The sequence below is a fragment of the Helicoverpa zea genome, chromosome 15 (genome assembly GCF_022581195.2).
Source record: "Helicoverpa zea isolate HzStark_Cry1AcR chromosome 15, ilHelZeax1.1, whole genome shotgun sequence".
Lineage (NCBI taxonomy): Eukaryota > Metazoa > Arthropoda > Insecta > Lepidoptera > Noctuidae > Helicoverpa > Helicoverpa zea.
In genome coordinates this window covers 1,433,406-1,460,840 of record NC_061466.1, presented here as the reverse complement: position 1 = coordinate 1,460,840, position 27,435 = coordinate 1,433,406, and the positions used below count along the sequence as shown (strand labels likewise).

Below are 27,435 nucleotides of genomic sequence, written 5' to 3'. Positions count from 1 at the left end.
TTACAGTCTGGAAAACAGAACCGCCCCTTGTTCGTGGCATACATACCTACGCTGATAAAACCTACTCCATTAGCTAAATCATTGACGTCTGAATGAAAATTAAAAGCTTCGTTCAGCGTCTATTGTTCATACAAACACTGGATCAATATAGGTATAGCTCAGGTAAAAGAACAAATTGAGATATTTTAATTAAATTCAAACATTCATTTATTTGAAAACGAACCTTAAATCATGCCCTGCAGCGTACATCAAAAGATAAACATAAAAGTTAAAAAACTAAACAATAATAATATCGCATTATACAAAAACTGGTACCTATTTCGATCCGACCCGTTTAATAGTGGTCGTTTCGCTCGGAAACCTTTCCCATAGCTGTAGAACGAAACAATAATACTTGTACTATAGGTAGGCAACGCGTATAGAGGTCCCTTGCATTTCCAGACTAAGGAACTTGTAAAACGAGAGCAAAAAAGGCAGCTGCTTCACTTACTACTCTGCCTAACTACGCGTCCTTTATATATATAGTACACGGAGCGAAGAATTTCGCACGGTTCATATTCACCTTGCTGCCTACCTCCCTTTTGTTATAGCTTTGGATTTGGGTTAACATTATTAGATGAGAAACTTTGGCCCTTTGACAAGGGTGCTTAATAGGTTTGGTATTTTGAAAACTTATCAACAAGATGTGAAGTAAATCTTTTAAATGTAATTTTGATGGGTCATGAGAGTTTAGACAAATAAAGTTGTCTTCAAAAGTAGTTAAACGCTCACAGGATCGAATGATTGTCTCTTATTTAAATGGAAAGATACAATTAGGAGAGCCGTAAACTTAATGCGATAAGGTGGGCCGTGGGTTTCAAAACAGTTGTTATATTTAGGGCGTTACGTTCTGTTTCCTCCGGTTTATTCTGATCGGTTCGCGATAAAAACTAAATAAACGAGTCTTTAGTCTTTGCAGTAGCTTCTCAAACACGTTTAGGGTTCAATTTTAAGTTTATTATAATGTCACAAGTATTAACGCTTATTAAAAAATAAGTTTCTTAAAGGTATTTTGATCTTGATTAGGTTGTTTACCTCATTTTACTGATATTGCCTGTATGGGCAGATGTTTTTAGGAAGACTTATGATGCGTATGAAATAACCTCGACCAATCTGATAAGAAACAATCACCTTGTTTCGAAAACTTTGCACTGATTCCCGAATAAACTTTTCATCTTTACAACTTTACTATTTTCATTAAAGAATTTAGTTTTCGCTTAGTTTATCTTTTCGCTTCAAAAGCATATTATTATGCCTTGTCCCAGATAAGTTTGAGCAAATACCTGAAAAAAAGCTCGCTCAAAATGCCCATAAATATCAAGTTAATCGTAAATACTCCTTAGAAGATGCTCAAATTTTTAATACCCATGACAATAGCCTGTAATTCAATACTGACGCATTGGACTCGCAAAATCATTCCGCGTGGCAGACTTTAGTGAACAGCGCCTTTATAAAGCACATCTTTAAGAAACTTTTTTTTTAATCTACCTGTACATTAATTTTGCTCATTTCTTTTAAACTTATTTTGTCTGTTGGTCTTTAGATTGCTCCCCTTAGCTATCTTTTAAATTTTGCGAGCCCAAATAAAACGATATGGTAATATTCAAATAAGCGAAGACTTTGACCAACATTTTAAGTTCGTGTTTAGCCTTCACATGAGGCATCAGCAAATAAATATACGTACCTACCTAGTAGAACAAAGAAGGTAAAAATAGAATTCTATGGATCCTCAGCTATATTCTATTGTCAATTCGTGTCAAAACCTAATACGACCTTTTAACAACGCACTTTTCATACGGTGTGAATATTAAATAAGTCTATCCTTTGATCGAGCATTTTTTTATGTAATCTTGAACCTTAAATACATGGTAATAAAATGTTAAAGAATGAGACATCTTTGTTTGTACCAATGACATCTGTTCAAGACAACGCAATATACCAAAAGGAGGTTGTTTAAAATTCTCGCGTTTACGCACGGACGGCGTGACGTCACGTCCGGTTGTCGACTCGTGTCGGACCCGCGTCGACTATCGATACGATTGTCGATGATTGTCTCGATGTCGATGTCGATCGGACCTCCTGTCGGCGCGTTTGTTGTTTTGATTTGTAGTGGCGCGCCGAACAATGTTTTTGCATCTGTGAATCCGATGTATTGTAAGGTGAACTGTCGGACTGTCACAGCGGTATTTACAAGACAGATACTTTATGATAATGCATTGTATCTTTAAGCTGTTCATGTTCATCACTTTCCGGTGGGATTGGATACGCCATCTTTACAATCATAAAAGCTATGCTCGGTTCAGAATTGATCTCGCAGTATCATCGGGTCGGCATGCGAGCTATGCTCGTAACGTTTAGTTCCAGTGTTCCCAAACCACAGCGTTTCGGTGAGTAATTCATCCCTGTCCGTCACAAGCCGGTTCTAGATGACGAGTCGCTATAACCGGTTCTACATCAATGACTGCTTACCCCTCTCCCGGTCTGTTTACTCCGTAAGATACTTATGACTTTTTTCTCAACAATAACTCTCGATTTTGACGTTACTAGGCCGTTTCGACGTGCTTAGTAGCCGTGTTTTCACTCCGTCAATGTCTTCTCAAAGTTAGAGGATTGTATAATTAACCAGTTTTATGTTCAACTTCTTAGTGAAGAACTCGCAAAAATAAGCCACTATTGAAAATAGATGCACGGTGTATTTAACTTAATCGATGTAATTTTCGAACATAAACGAAAGAGAAAACAATCTCGTAAAGCACACGTGTGAGCGGAATGTACTGAGATCGCAACACCGGCTAGGCAGTGAACGCCAATCGGCAAGATTCGCAATGTGGCTCGGCGTGCGTTCCGGTCGACGCCACCGCAGTCAGGGTCAAGGCTTCGGCTCCTGCACACTGCTGCCCGCCTGGTGGACGCGAGCCGCGCCGCTGTCTTGTACTATCGCTACTCCAAGCGGAAATGGGACGCTAAAAGCGAAACTGATAGGTACCACTTACTATTCGTTTCCCACGACTGTCGTATTGAAGAAATTACACTTATAATGCTAGAAATTATGTCGTCCACTGCAACAGCAATTGGTTTCAAGAAAAATACTTTCGATGAACGACCTTACACAATAATAGATTTATAAACATTATTTAACATGATTTCGTTTGTATTCGAAAACGATAAATGTCAACTTCAGGTCTAAATAAATTCTGTTGAACGGTCGCTAAATTGGTCGTTAACGGGCTGACTGATATATCTTTAACAAGATTACACAAATCCTCTATCCGTTGACAATTTTTGAATGAAACTACTCCGGTTGTAAAAAAACGTGTAATAAACAAGCATGTGTCCCGACGTTGCCAAGACGTCCCGAAATTCCAGGGCCCATTTTTTGTGTGTCTTGACAGATGCATTCTGGGCCGCCGCTAACCGCATCTTGCATCCTTATCGTGCATTCGGAAATGAAATCTACGGTTGTATGAGTTCTGTATCTACTACGTCGAATTTGAGGGTTATTTTAAGGTGCATTTCTCCGTCCTTGTCGCTCGGAGTGGCGCCATGGCCGCGGGAAGAAACCGCCGAGCCCGAACTAACTCGCTCCTGTTTGTATTGCGCACGTCGCACCAGCATTCTTAAACATGGTTACTTTTTGTTTTCAAGCGGAGCACTAAGTAGCGGCGAGGCGCAGTGAACTAGAAATCATTCGGAATCATAGCGCGTTGCGAAAGAACAGCGTGACGTCACGGTGCGACGGCACCCCCACGTCTGCGAAACTTAGGGACCCTAATGAATGACTTCCTAATTGCCGCGGCAGCACGAATAAGCCCGTAATCCGGCGCGAAAACCGCTCCTGCGTTTAATTGTAGACCTTGAGCCGTTTTGTTTCTGAGCTTGAAATCGAATGTCAGACGTCTCGCAACATGTACTCCTGGACGAGAGTGGCTGTGATCGGATCGTAAAGCCACAACGACGTGACGTTGCGTAGTGAAATGGACTCTTATTTTATGAGCTATTGGTTCTAATTTAGATTGATCGCGCATTAAATTATGTCATCACGGGTTATATAGTGATCGGCGGGGGCAATGTTATAGAGCGACAAGTCGATATGCTCCCGCACTAATGTTGACAACAATCCATCTCGGGCTGTCAGCCGGCGCCGCGAATTAGACTCACTCCCATTTCGATTTACTCTTCATCCAGAGCTAGTAATAAGCGGCCATCCCGCGGGCGACTTTCATTATTCCGCCTTACACGTTCGCGGTTATTTGCCGAGAGAACTATGCGATGGCAATTTCTGTCCGAGATTAATTTATTTGTCGCGGACTACATTATTGTGGGGAAAAAATGGAGCGTATGTTTTTCTCGCGAAGGTTTAATGACAGGATATGATGTTAATGTCTTCGAGTCAAAGTCCGAAGAGCGCAGATGTGCAAAATATTGTCGCCATGACAGATTGTTCCGTTCTACCTAGCAGCGCCACATGTGTGCTGTGCGAGCATGTACTCACTACATGATTACTATACTAGCTGATTAATATTAAAAGCTTTTGAACATGAACTGACGAATTTATAATTAAATTGTTTCATTAGTTACCAAGTGTAGCCTTGGCCTTACTATTAGTTATTCTGTTATAATGACAAGTTGGTATTAGGCAATTCCGTTAGCTACGTATATTGCCTAGTAATAAGTTTTTTAATCAGCTCAGTAAACAATGAAAATTATGGTTTCTGGCATACGCACGGAAATTAATATGGTATAAATAATCGTGAACAATCTGTACATGGCTGAACAAGGTCCTTGACTGAGGACATGATATCATAAGGCGTAATTTTGTAACATGTGTTAAGAAACACTTCGAAGGCCGTTCAAAAGCCTTTAAATATAAACAAGCATTAACCTGAAGGTATTGGTGGACGCCGTCAAAAGCCATTAAACCCAGTATCAGTTAGGGACGTTATAATAAATTGTCCGTTTACGAATTCTTCCAAGTTATCGCCGCTGCTGACATCTGCCAACCGCCTTGCGCGCGCGCCACCTGCCCTAACCGTCTTCACAATCACATGATTATTGATAGCTCAACAATAGTTAACTTATCAACCATCTCTTAACAAGAGAACACTATTACGAGGCGTTAAGTACTTAAAAGAACTTTCGATATAATGTATAAACAGTTGAAATACAAAATTCAAAAGCGCTGTTACTTGCTTGTTACAAATTGACAATATTACAGTTATCTACTGCGTATTAGCAAAACTACTTAAGAGATACAATGGTAGCAATTTCTTGTCCGTATTTTGATTTATTGTTGAGCATTTCATTTATTCGAATAATCGCTGATTGGCATTCGCTGCAGGTTTACCGAAACTATTCGATTCCCGCTCTATAGCTTGCTGTATCGGGCGACTGTTGTTCAACCGCTTTAAAACAACAAAAATAAAAATGCAGGCAGGTGCAGCATGTGGCAAATACCTATGTACCCGGCTGACTTACAGAATGTCGCCTATTTATACTAAAGACTGTTTCGATATGAATGTCATCATACTACTTTACAATAGCGGTTTCTACTGCTAATGAGCTTTTTGCTATTTTCTTCATTTTTTTCATCAAGCCTTTTTAATCTTAGACCAATTCTATCTTCAGCTGTAGATTAGGCATCTAGATTTGTGTCCATGTTCACCCCTTCAATGCCACACAAGCGTGATATTCAAATATTTCATAACTTCGAATCGAACTTCGTAAGCATTCGTTACGGCTGTTGTTTATGAGCGTTAGAACACATGTTACAATTAACCGTTCGAAATCTGTTTTAAATTATAAACCAATTGCTGTCATAAGTCAGGCACACAAATAAATAAAGCTAGTTAAAAAGTGTTATAGGTCTGTTAGTAATAAATGACAAAACATTTTTTTTAAGAAGGTTACAACTACTAGCAAGTAGCTCAATTAAATTTATTAAAAAGGGCAGTAACAAAGCTCCATTCTGCGTCAACCGACAAACTGGCAGCTGCGCTTTCCGTTTCGAAACCGTGCGTGCGACCAGCAACCGACCCAACGGTCGCGGACCCGCCGTTGACACCTAACAGTTGCCCCACTTGCCGCCACTAATCACTCGTTTGCCTATTGAACGCGTAATCAAACTGTTTGCCTAGTTAATCTTGTAATTAAGTACTATTAACTGATGAACATAGATGAAGTGTGGCTTAAAATGTGCCGCAATGATTTTTAATTATGACGATTAGCAGTTTTTGTACATTTTGGAAGACACCGGCGTTTAGATGTAATTTGATAACTGTATCCTTTTCTAAATGAGTTTAATTCACGTCTGAAGCTTCTAAGCTTTATAGTTAAAGTTATTCTGAAAGATTTCACAAGAAACCATTAAGTAAATGTACGTTTTATTTGACTGCACGTGTTTTTGTTGCGGCGATGCAAGTACAACATTATTAGCCAAGAATAGCCAGAACGTGGTGTTTTAAATAACTCAACCAGGTTGATCAGGGGCAAACTTGACTTACTAGGGCGTTATAAGCATAGACAGGCTTAACCGATTTTGAACTTAGCTTCGAGCGCGAACCCTTGGTGATGCGCCCCACGTGAACTAGGACAAACAAATGTATAACAATTGAACGCGACTGCTCGTACGTATTTTAATAATGTTGTAGAACTTCCTATGATTCATTTTATTAGTGAGTTATTGCGTATTTGTTACCGGCTGCGGACGCAGGGGTTATCGCTCGTCTATCACAATAAGCGGAAATTTATGAGTTAATGTGAACACACACGGACAAGACGGATGAAAGGAGTCAGGAGCGACACAAAACGAACACGCCGCGCTCAAGGACCGATCGCTGACCGCGCATTCTCAATGAGCTGACAATTTTAACGCTCAGTAAACTCGGTGTCGCATTTACTTTTGTCTCGAAACAATAACACGCAACACCAAAAGGAATTCTTATCTAAAAGCTTTGTCGAAATTTCTGAAATTGTAAAATTGTTAACACTTGCAACAAAAGGGCCCATGTTTTGTCAGAAACATAACTGTATCTTAAAGTGACCACCGAAAAAAAGGTCCTTGTGAGAGCTTGGGGCCGCTATTAACTCACGGGTTCTTTAAATTCCCGTGAAAGAGCCTACCTGCACCTTTCGGTCTACCTGCACACTAATCAGGCTTATACCATAAATTAAATGCACGTTTAAACGTTTGAAGAGGGATTTATTACGACGCAGGAGTTCATTATTGTCGCATTTGCGTACGTTTCTTATCTGTCATATGTGGGGGTAGCGCACGTTCCGTGTTAATGTGACCTCGAGGGTGCGGCAATGACCCATTGATTTTGAAAATTGCCCATTTTTTAGATTCGTTTTTATGGAGCTTTTAACGAATTGATGATATTGATCTATTTTGCAAGTTTCGGGATTTATCACATTAACAGAACCATAAATTTAATCCTCCCTGTTGACTGCGAGAACCTATTTACCAGGGGAGCAGGCGTCGAGTGGAGGTCTAGTTGTGGGACTATAGTGTGCGTAGTGGGTGGCGAACTCTCAGCGTGTAAGCCGATATTTCCCTCGTGAAAATGTGTTCAATGGGCGGTGTCGTATTGCCCCCGACGGCCGATGCGTGTCGAGCCTTTAGATTTTCGTCTCGCATGCCGGTACATTATTTCGCGTCGTTAATTATTGTGTACAGCATTTTTTTTGTGTTCCAAAGGCTCACATAAGCCACCTGTCGGTATCGGAGGCTGTTGTAATTAAAGATTGCGCGCAGGCTCGCTCGATAAAAGAAGTCCCTCCGGTCGCTCCGGTCCTTACATGTTTACCTTCACCAGTCGCGTGTTTAAATGAAATGACAATATTTATTACATTGTATTAATAAGCTAATGATGTACAAAGAAATGCTATTGTCAGGTTACTTAGGTTGTCGGTCCGCGGTGGTCTCGTCGGTTGCGTTCGAGAGGCGGCCTTAGCTCGGAGTCGGAGAGTTCCCGGGAGGCGGCGCAGCTGGCGGAAAGGCGCCATCTGCCGACCAGCGCCCGGAAACGCAATTTTGTTTTGTTTTGAATTGGGAATCGGTTCGATTGTTGGTACCACACGGCACTGACATTGTAGTGCAGGAGTCCACGGCACTTCAGCGGTCACAGTCGCGTGCCCGTCTCGCTCGTAATTTCAAATTAATGAAATAACTTTAAATAATAAACCTTAAACTCATAAAAAGGAACTATTAATTTATTCATGCTAATAAAATTATGGGGTCAAAACACCGCCAGTTGTTCGGCCGCTCAGGAAAACAACTCAAGCGTCGAAAATGAATTACTGATGGAGGTAGGAAATAACGAATGATATTGACACGTGGTTCAGTCGTTATAAAAAAATAAACACATTTCCTTTCCGCATCTTTTCATCTCAAACTTGATACGTGGTGGTGGAACGGATAATGATAACACGAAATTAACTTTAATGGTCCCGAAATACATTAACAAAAACGTATAGTTATTTTAAAATTTGGTATTTCCGTACGTAAAGCCGTCAATCTGAGGTTGTAACATCTGCCGGTTGCACCTGCCCAAGTTTTTGCGGCACAACTCACCAAGTGTTCGAGATGAGGCGCGCAGATAAGCTCACTAGCTCCTAAAACTTTCCGATCCTTTCTCAGAACTGCGACGTTCCCATTTCTTTTTCTGGAGAAAAGAGAGAATTTTAAATAAGTAAACGATATACTGCAATTGCGTATTGTGTCATTGCTCACGGCAGCCATAGGCGTCTTCGAGTTCCAAGACATGCAACGAACCACTTCATATTATTCTTAAAAACCACAAAGAATGCAGATGATTCCTCCGCAGCAGCTTGACTCGAGGCATATGAAACAACACATTACAGTCTGGTTTCAATAACATAATTTAAAACTGACCAATTGCGTCAATCAGGGGCTGCTTTACAGACATTTACATAGCAATTGACACCTGGGGCACGATCCATGGAACTCGCCTTTTTACATCAATTGAAAGAAAAAATCGCACGCATCGTCTGCGCACGCACCGGCCTGTAATTTCAACTTCTGCGGGTAATTGAAAAATGTCTCGTAAAACGCATTGCGCGCTGTAATGCGTGCCCCGCGCAGCGCGCTCACAACAATAGCGAGATTTTAAAATGACAGCCTCAATTCACTGCAAGCCTTGTATTCGATATATGAACATCGAGCATCGTTTTCGAATATCGATAAGCACAAGTATCGAAAATGACCGCATTAAATAAACTATAAAACGATTATATCACGCGCTCGCTGCGCTCGGAAAGCGAGAGCCGCGGGGTGGCATTCCTCAGTAATAGTCCTTAGAATCGAGACGATGTACCGACAGACCGACATCCTTTCGCGACAATCGATTTCGGAGCCAGACCCTATTTGCTCACTTTTTACAAGATGGCACACGATAGCTGCTCACGCGACTGTTGCTTGCATCCTGACAACAAAATTGCAGCGATTTTAAAATAATCTGCGAAAAGTAGCATTGTTGAACATCATTAATGTGGAATTTCTGGGCAGATGAGTTTACTCGTTTGCGGTTATAGATGTTCGTCTGGTTGACATCCTTAATTAAAGTGGCTACTGAACGTTTTAATAAGCGGTAAGCGCAGACCGCGCAAGACTATAGACGCTAGTAGGAGCTTTATCATACAACGGCGTCGCGTGTCATAGAGCATTCCTGCATCTTTCTCCATAACTTAATATATGCTAACTGGCTAACCTTTCCGCGGGTGGTATTGAACAACAATTTTATTATAATTGGCATCGCGGTCAACGATTCTTGGAAATTGGCTTTTTTCGTCCCTTTACTTCCAACTTTAACCGATCTTGTTTTTGCGCCGGAATCGCTCGAATGGACCTTTGTTCTCCGCCATATTGTTTTTAATGTCGAACAGTTGGCAAGGAAACAACGAAAGTGAGTGAAAGTGTGCGGTGTGATCTATTGTGTGACGATTAGCTAACACTATGTAAGGGCTAGCTTTCTGCGCAACTGTCCGTTACAATCTAACAACCAGCAGACAGCGAAGCCGATTCTAATTCGAAATATAAAATTCCAGTTCGACCGTTTCAAATATGGAAGTTCTAATTTGAATGTAAAGCCATATGGAGTTTTTTTAAATAGTGTTGACACAGAAACCCAGTACCCGTAATTAGGGGTAACTGGGCGAGGTGGCAGTGTGGGAGCCCGAGGGACCGAGCAGCTGACGTGCGCGACCAGCCGTGAACCGGGACCATTCACACAGAAAATGTATGCAATGTAATTGCTGAGCTACACCATTAAACTATTTTTCAAACAAAACCGTATCACTTTGGTATTTAAAATCGTTTACTTATTCCTTCCAAAAAATCAATTAAATGGACTTGATCATCCATAAATCAAGTTTTAATTATTTTTTAAGAACGTTTAGCAATCTTGGATATTTTGTCCTAAATACAACACAAAGGCAATAAATAACAAATTCGATATTTCAGGTATGTCCGAACAGTCATTAAAATGCCGACGACATTTTTAACCAAAACCAGCATATGTCTGTTTCGGCTAATTCCATATTCTGTGGAGTATCTCACGGTTTTGGACAAATCTGAGTGTTGGTGGCCAGTTTAGTGTGACCTTCCTCTTGTCCTCTGTATGTTAATAATTCAGACTAGAATTAAGTTTGTGGGGGCATTTCGGAAGGTCAATATTAAGTGGTGGTCTGGTTGCGGAGTAGCCGCACTCGTTTGATGTGGCCGGCGTTTCATCGGACGATTTATTTCACATAAAGATCGGCCTCGAACATAATGATTCACAATTCATTTAGATGTTTATCACTTTAAGACGAAAAACTAATAGCGTCACGGTTCTTATGTGTAATAATGGACGAAGCTTCGCGAGACAAACGAAGCCTTGTGTGAATGGGTTTCAACTGAGGTTATGGCAATATCTCGACGTATTGGTCAATAAAGCTTTAAACACGAAAGTCATAAATCGAAAAAGTTCTGTTTGATCTCGAGGATGAAAACAATTGATGCCATTTTTTATCTAATCAGTTAAGTGTTGCCTCGGCACCCCCCTCTCACATCCAGGTCAATAAGGGTACCACTCGCCTCCTTGTGGCCACATTTCCATCTCATTTGGCGCTGTCTCTCAAGTGCCTCGCGCCACTCTCAAACCAACATCCCATTTATCGGCCATCTCTGAAAATTCATCTCGAGCTACAAGGAATACAGATCCAAAAAGCTCTACCCCAAATTAAGTCATCATCTCATAGACTCAAATAGAGAATCAACTTTTTGCGCTGATACAGCTTCATTATTTAAAATCTTATTGATATTCTAACAATAAACTTCAAATTAGGATCTCATTAGAGCCACCCATCACTAATTTGGCACATTAATAATCTAACTTAATTCGAGTGGCGAAAAATCGTGACTCGGTTTTTTAGCAATTTTCGTCATCGACTTGAGTCGGATCAGACCCCAGCTCATAGATCAAAGTGTTTAGCCGGCGGTTGACAGATGTTTTGATATTTCGCAGATTATTTTAATGTATGCACGGATGACTTACTGTGCGCTGGTGGCCTGTGTTTTTTTGTCAACAAAGTTACTTGTAAGTGACTTTGTATCGGTCGCGTCGATGGCACGGTGGTCTCCGAGCACCTGGCGAACGAACCCGGAAAGTAAAATGTCAATTTTATATTCTCCGCACCAATAATTCTGCGGGTGATGACGTTTTGTTTTTATTTTAAATATTAAAGTACTCCTCATCGTTATGTGACGGTCAGTTGAAGACCTAATAAACGAAAGACCCTAATTTAATTAACGAACTGATCGTTCAAGACGCGTTCCAAATTTTAATTCAAACGCCGCAAAATGACGGTCACGTGGCACATTCGAAATTCGAATAATCGTTTACGGTTGGATTGGACGCATATTAGTTGCGCCCTCCCCTGGGTTGCCAACCTAACGCGGTCAGTTCCCAGTACGTTGCACTCTGTTACAAAATAACTTAATGTCTTCGTCATCGAGACATCTTTTTGTGATGTTTTTCCACAATTAAATATGCATTCTGTCCGAGCCCCAAACTTATTATCATAAGTAGTTAATTAATTTTTAAATCGGATCCTTTTAGCGACATCGTTTTGTTTTTGCTGTTATGTTCCAAATGTGTAACAGTCGTCTGATAATCAATTGTGTTTGCGAAACCAATTTGTGAATAAATAACAAATAGCTAGGTACGTCTATGACATGCTGTGAGTATGGGCAGACTACACAAGATCCTTTGTGTTGCTTTACGACATGGTCCGTTCCGGCAGCCGGTGACTCCAGTGACCTAACCACGGCTAACAAAAAATAAAGCCGCCCATTCACGAGCACGACATCCGAAGCAACCTTGAACTAGTTAAAATAGGCGGGAATGAATCTGCGAGACAGACATGGCAACACCGGGGCGGCGGGAAAAAAGCGCGCCGTTTCGCCGTACCGCTTAGAGCAGACGTGTTATTATCTTATTATTATAATATCCTATTATGCTGAGTCGCGGCGTTGCTCGGGTTGTGCTATCTGCCTAATATCGGTGAGATGAAGGAGCCGCAGCGCCGCCGGAGAGGACGCGCCGGGACGTTCTTGCACAACTTAATGGAGGACGAATCTGTTACGCATTATGAGAACTCTTTATGAACTAATCCCACCTGCTCGAATTTACGACCACTTAATTATTTCTGCATCATATAAATTTTATGGCATAAAATTATTAAGCGCCCAGATATTAATATCTCACAAAAAGTCCGCGATACCAATAAAGCCCAAGGTAAATAACACACTTTTTGTAGATATCGGCTAATCTAACTGTTGTGATTTTTTCTGTGTTGCATGGCGTCAGCGCTGCACTATGCAGGGGTCACACGCGAGCGTTTGATGTAGGTCTAATGGCCACAAATCATAATCATCCAGCTTAGCGGAATAACACCCAAAAAAATAAGCATATTAATCTTAATTCTACGTTACCATAAATAACATTAGTTTTTTGTTAACAGTAAACTATGAGAATCGGGCCGATGAAATATAGCGATATAATAAAGAAACCCTTTTTTTATGAAGCCAACAATTGGCCAATCGATAAATAAATACCTAAATGAGGTTACGAATAGGATAACATGGCCGTTACAGGTATCAAATTAACTCGCCACACTCAGATTGTATAAATAAGTAGTTATTTGTACAGTATAATGACAGGTTGTGTGATTGCCTCTCCATCGTATTGTAATTATGAATCATAAACAAAGAGCAGCGGGTTTCGGTGCTCCAAAAAAACTGCTAAAAACTAATCTGTTCACAGCAATTAACCTATCAGACTTATTTAGTGCTGAAGGTCGCGGGTAATAAATGGCTGCTACAGTTCCTATATACCTACTGTCAATCTAGTTTTAAATATCAGTAATTATGAACAATACGAATTCATACGTGATCGAATACTTCAGTATGCGCACGCGGCTCTCGCCAGGAAACCGCTCTTAAAATTACTGCCAAACAAAAGAGTTAGGTCATGTTTTGTAAATCTTTTGAAAAATATACGGTTATTTATAATTCGTTCTTACAGTAAATAATTCAGTTACAAAAGAAATGTTGTTTTCGCAATTCGTGATGTAATTTTAAGAGTTTCAATAGCCGTACCAACTTTTGTAAAATTCGAAACTTCAATTGTTGGGAGTTCAAAGAAAACAGAAAATTAATGTAATCTCTTTGAAAGTTAATTGCGTATTAGTTACATTTTGTTTTATTTCTCCATCAGTGACTTTCTTGGACTAGGACAACAAAAACGAGAAGAGGTATCTGACGTCTCGGTACCCATAGACAAACCAGTTCTGCACTATGCGGCTCCCACACATGCAAGGATTCCCTATAAACAAGGCCTGCGGTAACAACCCGTCTGATAGATCGCTTCATTTGATACTCTCTGATGACCACTTTCGTTATTATGTAGCCCTTATCATTTACCACATAGTACTAGCTCATGTACACGTGTAAGCCAACTGATTATTTTCACCATCATATTATTCTTTTTACAATCATACAAAAATAAACCTCACGGGATATTAATAATTACGAGGCCTTGGAGTTGAACCCACTTCCTTGCGGTTTCCTTTCCATCTGAACGTTACAAAAGTCTACGAAGTTTTATTGAACTCACTTCAGTGGCTTTATTTCTTCAGTGCCCTTTGCTGTCCTGTTGTTAACCGGAATGTTCTTAATTACATACATAATTTATATCAACGAGTTTATACGCCTTATCGAATTTTATTGATGTGTATGGTTAGTTTCTGAGCTTCAGTACCGAAGATGTAGTTAAATTGCATATTTCTCAGCGATCAACGTCAATCTTTCCTTTCATGTTCTTAAACTGCTTGTATCCTTACAACTAAAGCATTATTCAATAAATGTGTACATGCACACCAATATCTGAACATTACATACATCCGGCGCGCTGGGCTTTCGTCTGCCGCGTCGGGCGCATGCGCCATTGTCCGCCGGATGTCTTGCGGTCACACGCAATTTCACAACCTCTGCACTCCCTTGCACTCATGATGCCCTGGTAAGTGCCACTCATTGGCGTGACCTAACCACGGATAATGCACACGTTTCAAATAAACGAAATAAGCTCTATCATTGACCTATTCATTTATCAACAAAAAAATATGACTTCAGAGGTCTTTCAAGTGTTGATCTAAAAGGACGAGTCAAAACACACCTACCTATTACACAGGCAGTTATTTAAACGCAAAAACTATGTAACTATTAATATGATTAGCTGTAAACCTGTAATTACAGTCGGGATTTTATTTTACCGAGCGTATTTTTGAGACAATATTAATTTGTTTAGATTAATGTTTATTATTAGATGGTTATGAGCTGCCATTTAAACATCACGATTTGTATTAATTGGTTCAGAGGCAACCGGCGATTATGGTCTACATGGCCGAATAACCGAAAACTGTTCAATTCAGCGAGGTTCCAAAGTTGATTTGATTACTTAACATCAATCATCCATTGGAGTTTTAATACGTAAATGGGTGAACGTTGTCACAACGTAAACACATTTCGTACATTTTTCAGTATTTGTTTGTATCCCGACCTACCTCGATGTCGTTTGCGTGGGACGCTTCGGCCTTCTATCTGATTTATGCACTTATAAATAGCTTTTATCATATGCATAGGCGTATAGCATCAATTAGCTATTAATAGATTGTCTTACAATTTATTTACCGTAATATTCTAGTTAGATACATAGAATAATAAATAAAACAGTGGGTATTAAATCACTTATGTAACGTTTAATAAATAACTTTATTATAATAACGTCTATTTACATTGACGTATTGACATCAATCAACAGAGGATTTCTTTCATTTGACTAGAGTCGTTGACTTATTGCTTTCTCTGATAGGTCAATGTGTGACTATAACAATATTATTATAGTTTTATGTCGCAAGATTCCTGTTCAGCTCGGTTGATTAATCATTATACAATCGTTATTTATACGTTTATCTCGACGATCGTGGTTCGCTTTTTTCATTGCCGAAAGCCATTGTTACTGAGCTCAGTCGAATTTAAATCGATAAAAATAAAAGGCAGAGCGAACTGACGGCGCGCGACCCTATCGCCCTTAGTTTTTTAGTGGTCTAGGTTTTGTAACGGTAAAGCGGGCGTCACATTCGGCACTGGTCGGGTCCGGCGCTGTCATTTCGACAACTAATAACTCCCGGTGGGGTTCATAATTTATAAGGCGGTACATGTGACCGCTTTTTACCTCTCGGCCGCCGTCCACCGCCGCCGTCTGGGAATCCGCAACAAAGACCGAGCGAGATTCCGTTTTGCATTCCGCAAGTATTCGTGTGCGACGAACGACTGCGAATTTTATGTTTTCAAATGTGAATTTGCACTGAATCGATCGCTAAGAAAGTTGCAAGTTGAAATCGAATTAAATATTTATTTGACGATTCTCACGCTGATTTAAAAGTTGTAAAGTTAATGGCTTAGCCCTGGCCGTGGCTGGCTGAGGTACTTATTGTGGCAATGTTTCATCTCACCTTCGGCGTCATTTTTATTGCGCGCGTCAATTGAAGTGGAAATTCGTGGCCATGCCTTTGTACGCGAGTGACCCACTTTTGCGCCGTAAATCGCCCCATCAAATTTCGTCCCGGCAGTTTCGGGTTAAAAGTTGTCGAGATTCTGTTAACTTTTGGTTTTTTAGCAACACGGGCACGTTGCATTCCCGTTTTTACGATCATCTCCCCTGACCGACGCCTCACAGAGAGATCGTAAAAGATCAGATTTTATTTCTTATTGTTCGCCTTTCGCGAAATCTAATTGAAGTTGGTAGGTACCGCGAGCCCACCGCGCCATTTACGCGTTTTTAATTTTACTGCCGGAGAACGTTGAATTATGTCCCTGTGAACGATAATGACGACCGGTGTGAGTTCCTTCATTACTTTTTATAACACATTAAAGGTTTAAATGGTTCTGGTGAAAATTAGCGTCAGTGTTGTTGATAATGTTTGTCGCGAGTGTGTCTGGGCTGTCTGGCTGGACCACAGCGCGGCTCGCGATTCACTCGTTCCTACAATTATTCTCATCTCCTTGTGCTGCTGTAATGTGCAGTAAAGACGACCTTTACACGGCGCAATAAGAGCTGTGCGAATCCGCAATAATCATCGCATGTCCTCAACTCTATTTGTTTCGATTAACCCGCTCCCTGCAGGACTTGTTTTGGAGGCTGCCCACTCTTCCTATTTCACCTAGGAGTGGTCCGTCGACATTGTTGCCGCTGTCGATTTATCGGCTTATTAAATGTCGATAATTGACTTAAGTGGATATTTTGTTTCTGGTATTTTTAATGGGCATCCCAAGTAGCATTCGGGGTTCTATATAAGATGTCTAGTTGTTCACATGTACTCTACAAGCTGTGTATGTCAGCTGTATATGAGCTGTATAGCTTGCTATAATGCTTTTATTGAACCAGTTTGGGCACAAATTAGACAGCCTTAAGTTCACTATGGCTGTACATTAGAAGTATAATAGCATTATAATAGCAGTTTAAGTAGTAACATCGGACTTAAGGCTGACTTACGGCACTATATGGAACGCAGTGTGAACCATACAACGTACATGAGTGTAATAAAGAGTAATAAGTGGCTAAATACACAGCCTGCACAGTTAAAATCGGACAAAAGTACTCCAGTAAGCTACCTTAAATTCACTTGTGTCCTAAATTATTTCCACATTTTAATATATTAGTTTGACAATTGTATGGAGTGCATGGATTCGGGGCAAACTAACTCCGGCGGATTATTATTATAATATAACACGCGGTAGTACCTGTTTTATATACTATATCATGTTAATGCCATGGGAATGCAACTTTATCGTGAAATGTATACATATTGACAACTAAAATTTTCACGCGCCTCTGTAAAAACGCTTTATTCGTTTTGAAATATTTAAAACTGGTTGAGAAGAAAATTTAAATTTTCAGTTTTTGATATTTTATTGGCATTATAATTATACTACGGTAATTAATTTTAACATGAAACCAAAACTCATTCGCTCTATCTGCGTATTTTGTGATAAATCTGCATTAATCTTGTAGATTTATTTGGTAAATATTTTAGGTTACGTAGAACAAAATGGTGGAAATGAAATACGGCTATGTGAACTGTTATAGTCCTTCTAAGCAGCCTACAGTTCACATGTGAATCATTTAAACACTTCTGTACAGGTAGTAAAAAAAAAGTTATTTTAAGTATCACAAACAAGTCCTAATACAGCTACTGGCTGTATAACAGTCTGAAACAGATAAACATAACAGCCTTTGGCTTTATAAATGACCAGAAGTGTTCTATTAAAATGCTAGCTCTATAACATCGAACAAGTAGGCCGTTAAACAGCGGTTGCCGTATCTCTACCCTCCTATAATGCTCTTAGTCAGAAAGCTGACTAAAGGATAGTTGTTAGAGTATTGTAACACCCATAACCGTATAAAAGTATTACTCTACACTCATATAAGTCCCTTAGACAGGTATAGGTGTAATTAATTGCAATAATGCAGCTAATACATCACGAGTGAACTGTAGTAATGCTTAAACTTCACATGTGAACTAAATGTGTACTCTTAAATGGAACAAAATGCTACTTGGGATTGTTCGTTTCCTTTGTGACAGTCACCTGTGCGACATGGCATGGTTGTTTTAGGTCGATAGAAATTAGGACAGAAGTCAAACAATAGTGAAAGTTTACCGTTATAGTTATTGTAAGTTTATGGTAGTGATGCGAATAAACTGTTAAACTATTTGAGTGTACTTGAGTTGATTAATTGACGTTTAGAAGTGAGAATGTGGTACGTCAGCGGAACAATTAGAAGGACACGATTAGTTGATTGAGTGTTGGGGTCCAGTAATGCGCGTGTGTGCGGGGCTCGGTACTCCCGTGCTACTCCACTGAGTCACTTTAAATTCTCTGTTCGTCCGTCTGCGTCACGCGCCTATCGGAAACGCTAACGGCCGGGACGCGTATTTAAATACACAAGCCCAGTCTTATCTGACCTCTTAGTCCACATTGATTCTTTCGATTAGAAGCAAGTTTGAACACTGGAAGGTGAGACGGGGGGTCTAGGTAAACCGGCGGCACAATAATGCCTGCTTGTGACCAGCGTCTCACTCGCGATATGCTATGTTAAGCAAAATATTTTTATAAGGAAAGTAGGTGCGTAGGTACTATGTAAATTATTTTTGGGCATGTGCCTCACGGACGTTTGAGGGTTACCTAAACGGTTTGAGTAGGTCATGAAATTGTAATAAGGTACAAATCTTTCTATGTATGGAAATGTACAAGTTTTTTGTTGAAGTACCTTTATGATTTTACTGTGGTTTTAGTAAGGTGTGTAGTAACTGTAAAGTACAATATTGATGTGGTTTCTAGTAATGTTTGTAAACACGGTTGTTGGTTGTCGTGTGCCGAACGTCATTCTGTCATTTACGCAAAAACGTGGTGTTGTGAGTTAGCTTTACAACGCATTGCGCTGTTTACGAAATATTTAGCATTTCTGCAGAACACAGAGATCGGTTGCAGATGAATTCCAATTATGACAATATTTATTTTAGGACAGTTTTCTCTTCAGCAAATTGTAACTGGTAGGGAGAAAAAAGTTGAATTCAAAAACTTTAAATAAAATGGCTTCAGTTGCAAATAAAGTTTTATGAATATAGTTAAATAAGTTATTTTTTCTTATTATTCAGCCCAGTTAACCTATTTTTTCATAAATATGATTCCCTTTTCTTTTAATGAGTTTGTCGTGTATTATTTGCGTAATAAATAAATTAATAATTGTTATTTTTTTCCCAGGTAAGCATCGAACATTCCTCACGACACAGAAATCAGTATGTATTGAAACTTTATATTGCACAATTAAATTTGATGATACACATACTCACATATCTCATTATGACGCAGTAAGGAAATCACCTGTAATAAAACCTCCGACACACGTAAACTTTTTAAATGGTCAAATAAAAATGTGTAAGGGCGTTGTACAAGCAGTTTTTATTGTGATTACTTGTGCCATGCTAAATAAAACGGCGTCCATTGTCGTCGCGGGGGACAATTAATTTGTTTATCAGCCGGCTATCAGCAGAGGTCGACCGCTTTCTTGAAAATCTGCCTTTTGCGGAACAAAACCTACCAGGCTTTTGTTGTCGCTTTGGCTTTACTACCTACCTACTTACAACGAATTTAAATATTTTTTTATTGAAAATGTTGTCATTAGTACCGTCTGCGGTCGGGGCGAGGCGCGAGCATGATGTAACGAGTGATTGAAGTGCATCGCACTGACCTAGCCCACGCGGCGTCACTTTCTTCTAAACTCAAAATGTAACCGTAACTATGAGGCGGACAATCGTTTCCGGCGCCCGTGACGTCAGCGCCGTCTCGCCGCTGCCGGTCGCCGCCCCTACTACGTAACCTTGGCGCAGCGCGCGGTGAGATGCCGCGGAGCCCGCAACACATTCACAACGCTTTCGTTTTCATTGTTCTTTTTGAAATTATTTATAATGTTAGCCACTAACGACAAGCGTCCCGATAAAGAGTTCATCGATCTTCAAATCCGATCGAAAACCGCAACACCGTGCGTGCAAGCTGCTTTATATTCGGCCGGATGCAGAAATTATACATATCGAATGCCACTTATAATGCGAAATAAGAGCAAAATCTCGGGGTAATTTTTCACACGATCCACGAGAGCATAGTTGCCCTAAGCGCGGCGTGCCGGGGTGAGCGAACTCGCAACCTGTAATTTCGGACCGCAAAAGGAACAAAACGTATCGAGATCGGTGATTAAAACCTTTGTCGGTTCTACTAATATTTATATTATTTTCGCAATGCGGCCGACATCTAATTGGGCGCTCGTATATTTTGATGTAGGTACGAGGCTCGGCGCCGACCACCGACGCTTCATTAGTTTTCCTGGTAGAGAAATCATAAACTACTCAATTTTTTATGTTCAGTCGTTTATGTCAAAACGTGACCCCGACCGAACCGTCCAAACATTGCCGACAAAGCGATGGAAAAATCCATTTCCTCACGACACCTTGGACAATAGCTGTGACATTAATATTATAAGCAACTCTGATGCTCAGACAGCACACTACATTGCTAGCAGGTGGTAGGTGTGAGCAACTAGTTTGCACTGGGCATCGGCACTCTCGAGCGCCAAGGTCTGGGATATTGAACCTGGCCGGAGCAACAGCACGACAAGGTTCGCCGCGAAAGAGACGGATGCACTATCACTCATTGTTATGGGGGAACTGTCGCGGCCACACGCGCTGCTATTCGATTGATTTTCTTCAATGACTAAACCTTCGGCTCCTAATCCGCTCGGTATGCGATGCAAAGCAGCTGCCGGCCGGAGCGATCCCGTAAGCATGAGGCGCACTTCCTCAAACAAAGTGCTGAGGCGCGAGCGAGACGCGCGCCGCGCCGTGCCGCGCCCGCCTGCGCGCGACAGGGACCAGCATACAGTGACAAGTGCACGCGTCGCCGACAGGGACGGCAGGAGTGCAATGCGCTGACGCATCACGATCGTCTACACGCTTTCTTGTCTTTTTTATGAACGCTACCCCCGCAGCTTTCGGTTTCGTTGTGTTGACGAGGAGAGAAACAGTTTCGCCAAATATCGTTTATGGCAATATTAATCAACTATGTCGTAATTAAATCTGCCGGTCGGACCGGTCATTTGCTTGGCATTTATATTATGTTCCCACGCGGTTGATGTCATTTTTATTATGAATGGCGGTGTTCGGCCGGGATTCCTGTGAGGCACCCGCTCCCGGGGTCCAGTGACCCAGTGCCGGTGGCCGGGTTCCGACCGGCCAGAATGCTTTTCGCTTCGTCAGCGTCCGAGCCCGTTCCGCGCCGGCGACGCTCTCCACTTGAATGAGACACACATCGATCACAAATAATCTCAACACAAATAAGGCTCGAGCAGGAAGCGCTTCGATAAAGGAGTAGATGCAAATCGAAGGTAAACGTGCTAAGCGTTCATTGGCATTATTAAAAATAAATAATATCGGTTTTGGAATGTTAGCGGCGCGTCATCTCGCCCTCCCGCGGAGATCGCGTGAACTCCTTATCGGTCGGATACCTCGGTGAACTCTTCACTGAAACAAATTAAAAAACGTAATTAATCTGACTAAGCAGGAGCACGCAGTCGAATATCTCACGCATTTGGTTCCGATAAACATATTTTGGGATAGTTACGCAATGTTACACTGACACATTGTAGTCGCTCGCTAAGCTTCGATTACCACGTGTCGCGTTATCGCACACAATATCATCGCTCCTAATATTACGTGGTAGTGAGTTCTCACGACGCCATGGCGGAGTGCGTTCACACCCATAAACATGGTGCGCCGTATCGACGAGTATTTCGATCGTACTGTGTTGAGGCGCTGCTTATTTATGCTTGGCAAACATTCGACGAGATAAGCCGTGAACGACGAGCCTGTGCTTCCCACATCTGCCGCGACCTTGGGTCCTTCAGCTCGTTGTAACCTCCTTATCAGTCACGCTTCCCTGGTACCTCCAGCACACGGCATAGCAAATCTCACCGCGTTTTCCGGTCCCGATATATTTTTAAATTTTATCAGACTAATCGGCAGATGTTGGAAGCCTATCTTGAAGACACGTGCGTTACCAATCTATAAAATGAGTTCAAAGTTATGAAAGCATCTTTCACTATCGTTGAGTTTACGAGCGCACTAATAAACTTAGCGGCGACCACGTGGGTCTGCGGCGCACCTCGTTAACATAATTACAGAGTTTTCGGCTGCCCCGGCTGAGGCTTCAACCGGTTTCAATGTCCCGACTCTTTTACTTTTTATAGTTCTGCTCTAAATCAATGCTAACGTTTGTGCGAAACCGAAAGTAATGTCGGCGCGTTTAGCTAATAAGGCTGAATGCGTCGAATTAGCATCTCTATATCAAGTCTGGGTTGAAGCCGGCGGGCTTTGTGAAAAAGTCGTTTGTAGAAGAATACCGATAGCTGGAGCAGAACGTTTTGTTGACAGTTGAGTTATGAGGCAGGAGCGATATGGGTTAGTCCGCCCGAGCGGTGCAGTGTGCGGCGGTCCTTCCGTGAGCTTTTATTATTCCGGTTATAAATTAAACTGTGCTCGTTAATCGGCCCTTTAATCCGTCTGGGCGTTGACTCCGCGCTGGCTCGCGGCTCGCGCGATGAATGGTTCACGTTATCTTCGGAACAAGACGGCGTCCAAGTAGTAAAATCTAAGTAATGAACGTCTTCCACATGTTGTTTACGTGTGAAAAGCTCGCGACGGTGGTCCGGCGGGGGCGACTCATCGCGGAGGAATGTGGCTGCATCTCACAGCCTCCACCAGCCAGCCAGCACTGCGTTATTTACTCACCAATAGATATCGACGTGAGATAATTCGATACGAAGGCTTTTTTATACGTTATTGTTAGCCTCGAATGATACACTGTTTGAATATTTAGCTATATCCGCTGACTTCACCGCTTATAAAAAATGGCGAATAATTAGTCAATAAAAATTCCACCGATTATATACGTAGTCGTAGTTGTTACACGGGTGTTACGTAATTGGAGTAAATGACCTAAGAGTTGGTGGTCCGGACGAAGGTCTCGCGCCACGTGGCGGGCTCATGCTGGCCAGCTCGCGCAGTGCACCTCGCACTCGCACTCGCACGTGCAGCTCGCAGCACCCGCACCAGCAACACAGCTACACGCTATTACACATAATCTTCCAGAAATGATAATATATCAAGATATTCAAATTTCATCATTATTACAGTCCATGAATTCACACGAAACTTCGGCATGTGTAAACAATAACAAAGCTAGATACTGTAACGCATAATCCGTGGCTAAAGAGCGTTGTAGCGATCATCGCGGCTCCAGTAGGTGTTGTAATAATTGGGGCGTGTGCGTGGCGGGCGATGGACGACGCCCTTGACCGCGGCGTCGCGGCGGCATGCGATGACTCCGAGTAAACAAATTGAATGAATCGCGTACGCTCACGTACATGCCGTATGTACCATTCATGTGTGCGCGCCGTTAACGCACGATAATTCAAGTGCTCGAATGTTTGCCTAACAAGATTACGTCCCGGCGTGTCTGCTACCCCGGTACCTCCACTACTGCCTAGCTTTGCGAAACGTTCCGGTAGTTCGTGATAAACTTAGATAAAGATTTGTATCAATATTACTGCGGAAATCAATTTATTTATCGTGAACTTAATGGTTATAACAATCGATTTTCGTACCTTCTTGTTAGGAGTTACAAAAAAAATTACCATCGAGCCATCGGTGTCCTTGGCGGAATATAATTGTTTGAATATGAAGCACTTTATTATAATAGTGGCCTCTAGAGCACCGTGTTGCTCACCGGGCGTGTCCGTGAGTCCCGTGCGGCGGAAGCGAGGTAGGTGGTGTCATGGCTCGCGAGGCGCCCCTCAAGACATGCACTCCAGCCCTACGTGTTACTGACACTAATACACACTGTTCCATCTCATTTGAAACCATTTCCTCTTATTTGCAAATTGCATAGCTTCCATTTATTTGCAAATAGACTGAATGGAAAATTACTAAAGCAACAAACACATTTGTTAACAAAAAAACATGATGAAGAATAAAAGATTCGTCCGATTTATTAAGAATATGTGTCGCATGATCATTCATACATGATTGGGTGAGCAACTCGTACATACATAATTTGCGGAAGACAAACGCATAGTGCAGAGGTGCATCGTTCGCGTCCAGCCAGGCCGCTCCTTGCGATCCGTAGGGATGAGAACATTATTATTTTTATCGATTAATTAAGTAATATCGATACAGTTTTCAATTATAACTAATTGGAAATTCATTATATCTGTTGACACATTAATTTGCTTGCGTGAGAAGAAAAAAAAACGTATGAGATGCCATTTACATAATAAAGCCTACTGTCCTTATTTTGTATCATCGACATGCTTTGCTATAACTGTTTTTTAATTCATAAAATTATACTTTGATTGTGGTTTATGTCATGACAAATTAGATAAAGCAAATGACTAGGTCATATGTTCTGTTCTACGGTACTGCAAGGAACGGGCAATTCTGGTGATTGCCAAGGATGTATTGGATACATCGATAGTAATTGCTGTGTAATACAATAAGTAGTAGTGCATCTCTACCGGCTGGAGGCGCGGCGGGCGCGGGGCGCGGCGCGCGGGTCGACGCTCGGCCGCGCGACCGATCGCCGCCGAAGGTCAAGGCTGGCCGCGACCGATCGAGATCCTACTCGGCCGCACTACCGGCGCAACGAAACAAAAAGTGACAGCCCAAACCTGAATAGAATGCGAGGACGAATAAAAATGAAAGCACTGTTTATCTTGCGCGTCTACGCCACTTTCAATTAAACCAATCAAAAACTTTACGACCTAATTTCGACAATAATTTTGATAAGCGGGTCGTTAGTCATTGTAATGACTCGCTCGTTTATTTCGTGGAGTGCGTGCGAAAAGATCTGATCGAGCTGATACAGTGGCGGTCACCGAACTCTAATTGCAAAATCGAAATATCCATTAACCTATTTGGTTGCGAATCTGATACTCGATGAAGTATCAAATCGTTCAGAAAAGTCGAGTTAATTGAGCGACGCGACGGAGTGTTGAGACGTTTGTGAAAAAACTTGGTGTTTCTGCGAAGCTCGCGGCGGAGCCGGTGGCCGGTCGCCGGTCGCGGGCCGGTCGACGATTATTTTATACTTGTTACTCTCGCTTTGTCTCGAAGTGTATCGACGGCGGCGCACCTTAATTAAAATGTTCGGAATTGGATCTGTCGCGGGCGCACACATGTGTGTTTACGATCGGTATCATTTTTGTTTAATGGGTTATTTCGCGAAGCTAACACCAATAATGATGTTATCTGAATGCAATCATTTACGACGGTAGCTTATAAATCGTGACAACGGATTCACTTGTATCGTTAAACTAATCTATGTAAATGTGAAAAAAAAGTCATAACAAACACTTTGGTCTCAGAATAACTCGCGTCTTTTTCCGGGCTGGGTTCATTTAAAAAGTGTCTGTTTCTCACAATAAATTAGTTGCATCAAATGGTCCGCGTCTTCCTTGAATCAGATCATCAATCTCGCGCAGTGCGTGAATCACTCCTGCGCTACCAAACCTCTTTTATTGCGAGCTTGCCAAATTAGCGCTCCCTATTGTATTGCTAATTAACTGATGACTTAGAACTAACTGTTTATTTACTTTTGACATACTGCACCATTGATCAGTAGGTAGCTATACATCGTGAGAATTTTCGCCAATACAAAGAAAACATACTTAAGTTCTTACCTAGTATGCGGTCATGCTTATTAAAACGTATGTATTTTACTTAAATAAATGTCTAACTAAGTAGTCCATTAAATCAGTGAGCCATATTAGGCTTAAAAAAACGTTACGTTTTTCCGTGTTCTAAATATAAAACAGAATTTAAAGGTCGCAGATTATTTAGATGTTTTTGGCAGACATTCGCACACGCTAATTTTCTATTTTTCAGTAAACAGATTCTGAACAGAAATTTCCACGCTGCAGTTGCGTTCCCATTAATATTTTTGTAAACCGTGTTACTAAAAAGCTGTAGAATAGTGCGTGCATTTAATGTGTACGTTGTGAGGCACATGATCAACTAATATTCTCACAGTTTAATCAGATTGGGCACGCGTTAGTTCGCGTCGAATCGCGAGCTTCGTTACCCGAGCCATGTCCGCCCGATCGTTAGTTAATACTAAAAGGCCTTAGAAACTGGTTACGAGCCATAAACAGACAATATAGGAAATATAAACAGGCGTGGACCACGGCCATTCATAAAAATAAAACTTGATCTCTGATTAATATCTGTACCTACGGTGCGGTGGCCAAAAAACCCTGAGTTTAATGCGTAAAGTATGTGGAATATGATCTGCTATCTGTTCAGGTTTAACTTTGTAACTATGTATTCGTTTTCCACGTGCCAACTTAATGATCTATCTCATGACTAGATTTTATCTATACTAGGAATTTCAATTACTAGTCAGTCAGACTAGACGTCGCCGTTTCAATCGCGAATCTTTAAAATGTCCAAAGCTACAGTAATAGTAAAACTATTCATAGTATCGGTACAGTTATCTATAGTATCTGATAGTACAGAGTCGGATGCACCTAGCCCGACTAAATGTCACTCGGTGAGCCGCCGCCGCTTTTAGTCGCTCCGAAATAGAACGTGTTCGCGTTCATCAACCCCTTACATTCGTCATCAGCACTCGCCGACCATCGCTGACCTTTTACATCGACGCACGCACTAGACAAACTACACTACTTAACGAACTAACCGCGCAATGTACACTTCACTAGCGAGTCTCGCACCAACTCAAAACTTTTTCAGTTTTCGTCAGTTGACACGTCGAGGCTACAAATATTCTTATTGCAAAATAAAATATCCACTCCGATTATTTGTGTGTAATTTGATGCTGTCAAATCGCATTCAAAATTAATTGAGCGTTAGCATGGTACTGGACCGCAACGATAGTACTGCAATTTTCGACCCGTCATAATGACGGTGCAACAAAAACTTGACACCTCCGAGACGAAAAAAATAACAATCGATTATTCAATATCGATTCAAACCGTATCGGTCTCGGTAAATAAAATTCACAAGCTCGAGTTGAAAGCTCTACAACAGCTATATTATCCCGGTACAAGGATCGCATAATCGTCTAGGAGCAAAGTCAAAGGTCCCATAATTGTGGTAAAGACGCTGAACTCGAACCGCCACGTTCGTGAAACTTACTACTGAATGTTAGTA

General features: G+C 41.3%; 1 protein-coding gene across 3 annotated transcripts in view; it reads left to right on the top strand.

Annotated features, from left to right (window-relative positions):
- LOC124636936 (RNA-binding protein MEX3B) overlaps window positions 1-27,435 on the top strand; it is a 48,579-nt gene that overhangs the window by 2,249 nt on the left and 18,895 nt on the right. Inside the window, exon 1 of one of the 3 annotated variants that reach the window (XM_047173225.1) lies at window positions 22,727-23,012. The exons of 1 other annotated variant lie outside the window; for it this stretch is intronic. In XM_047173225.1, the coding sequence (XP_047029181.1) occupies window positions 22,943-23,012 (70 nt within the window). In that variant the 5' untranslated portion in view covers window positions 22,727-22,942. Of the gene's footprint in view, window positions 1-22,726; window positions 23,013-23,810; window positions 24,032-27,435 lie in introns of those variants that run through there. One more of the 3 variants, XM_047173224.1, reaches the window with a different exon arrangement.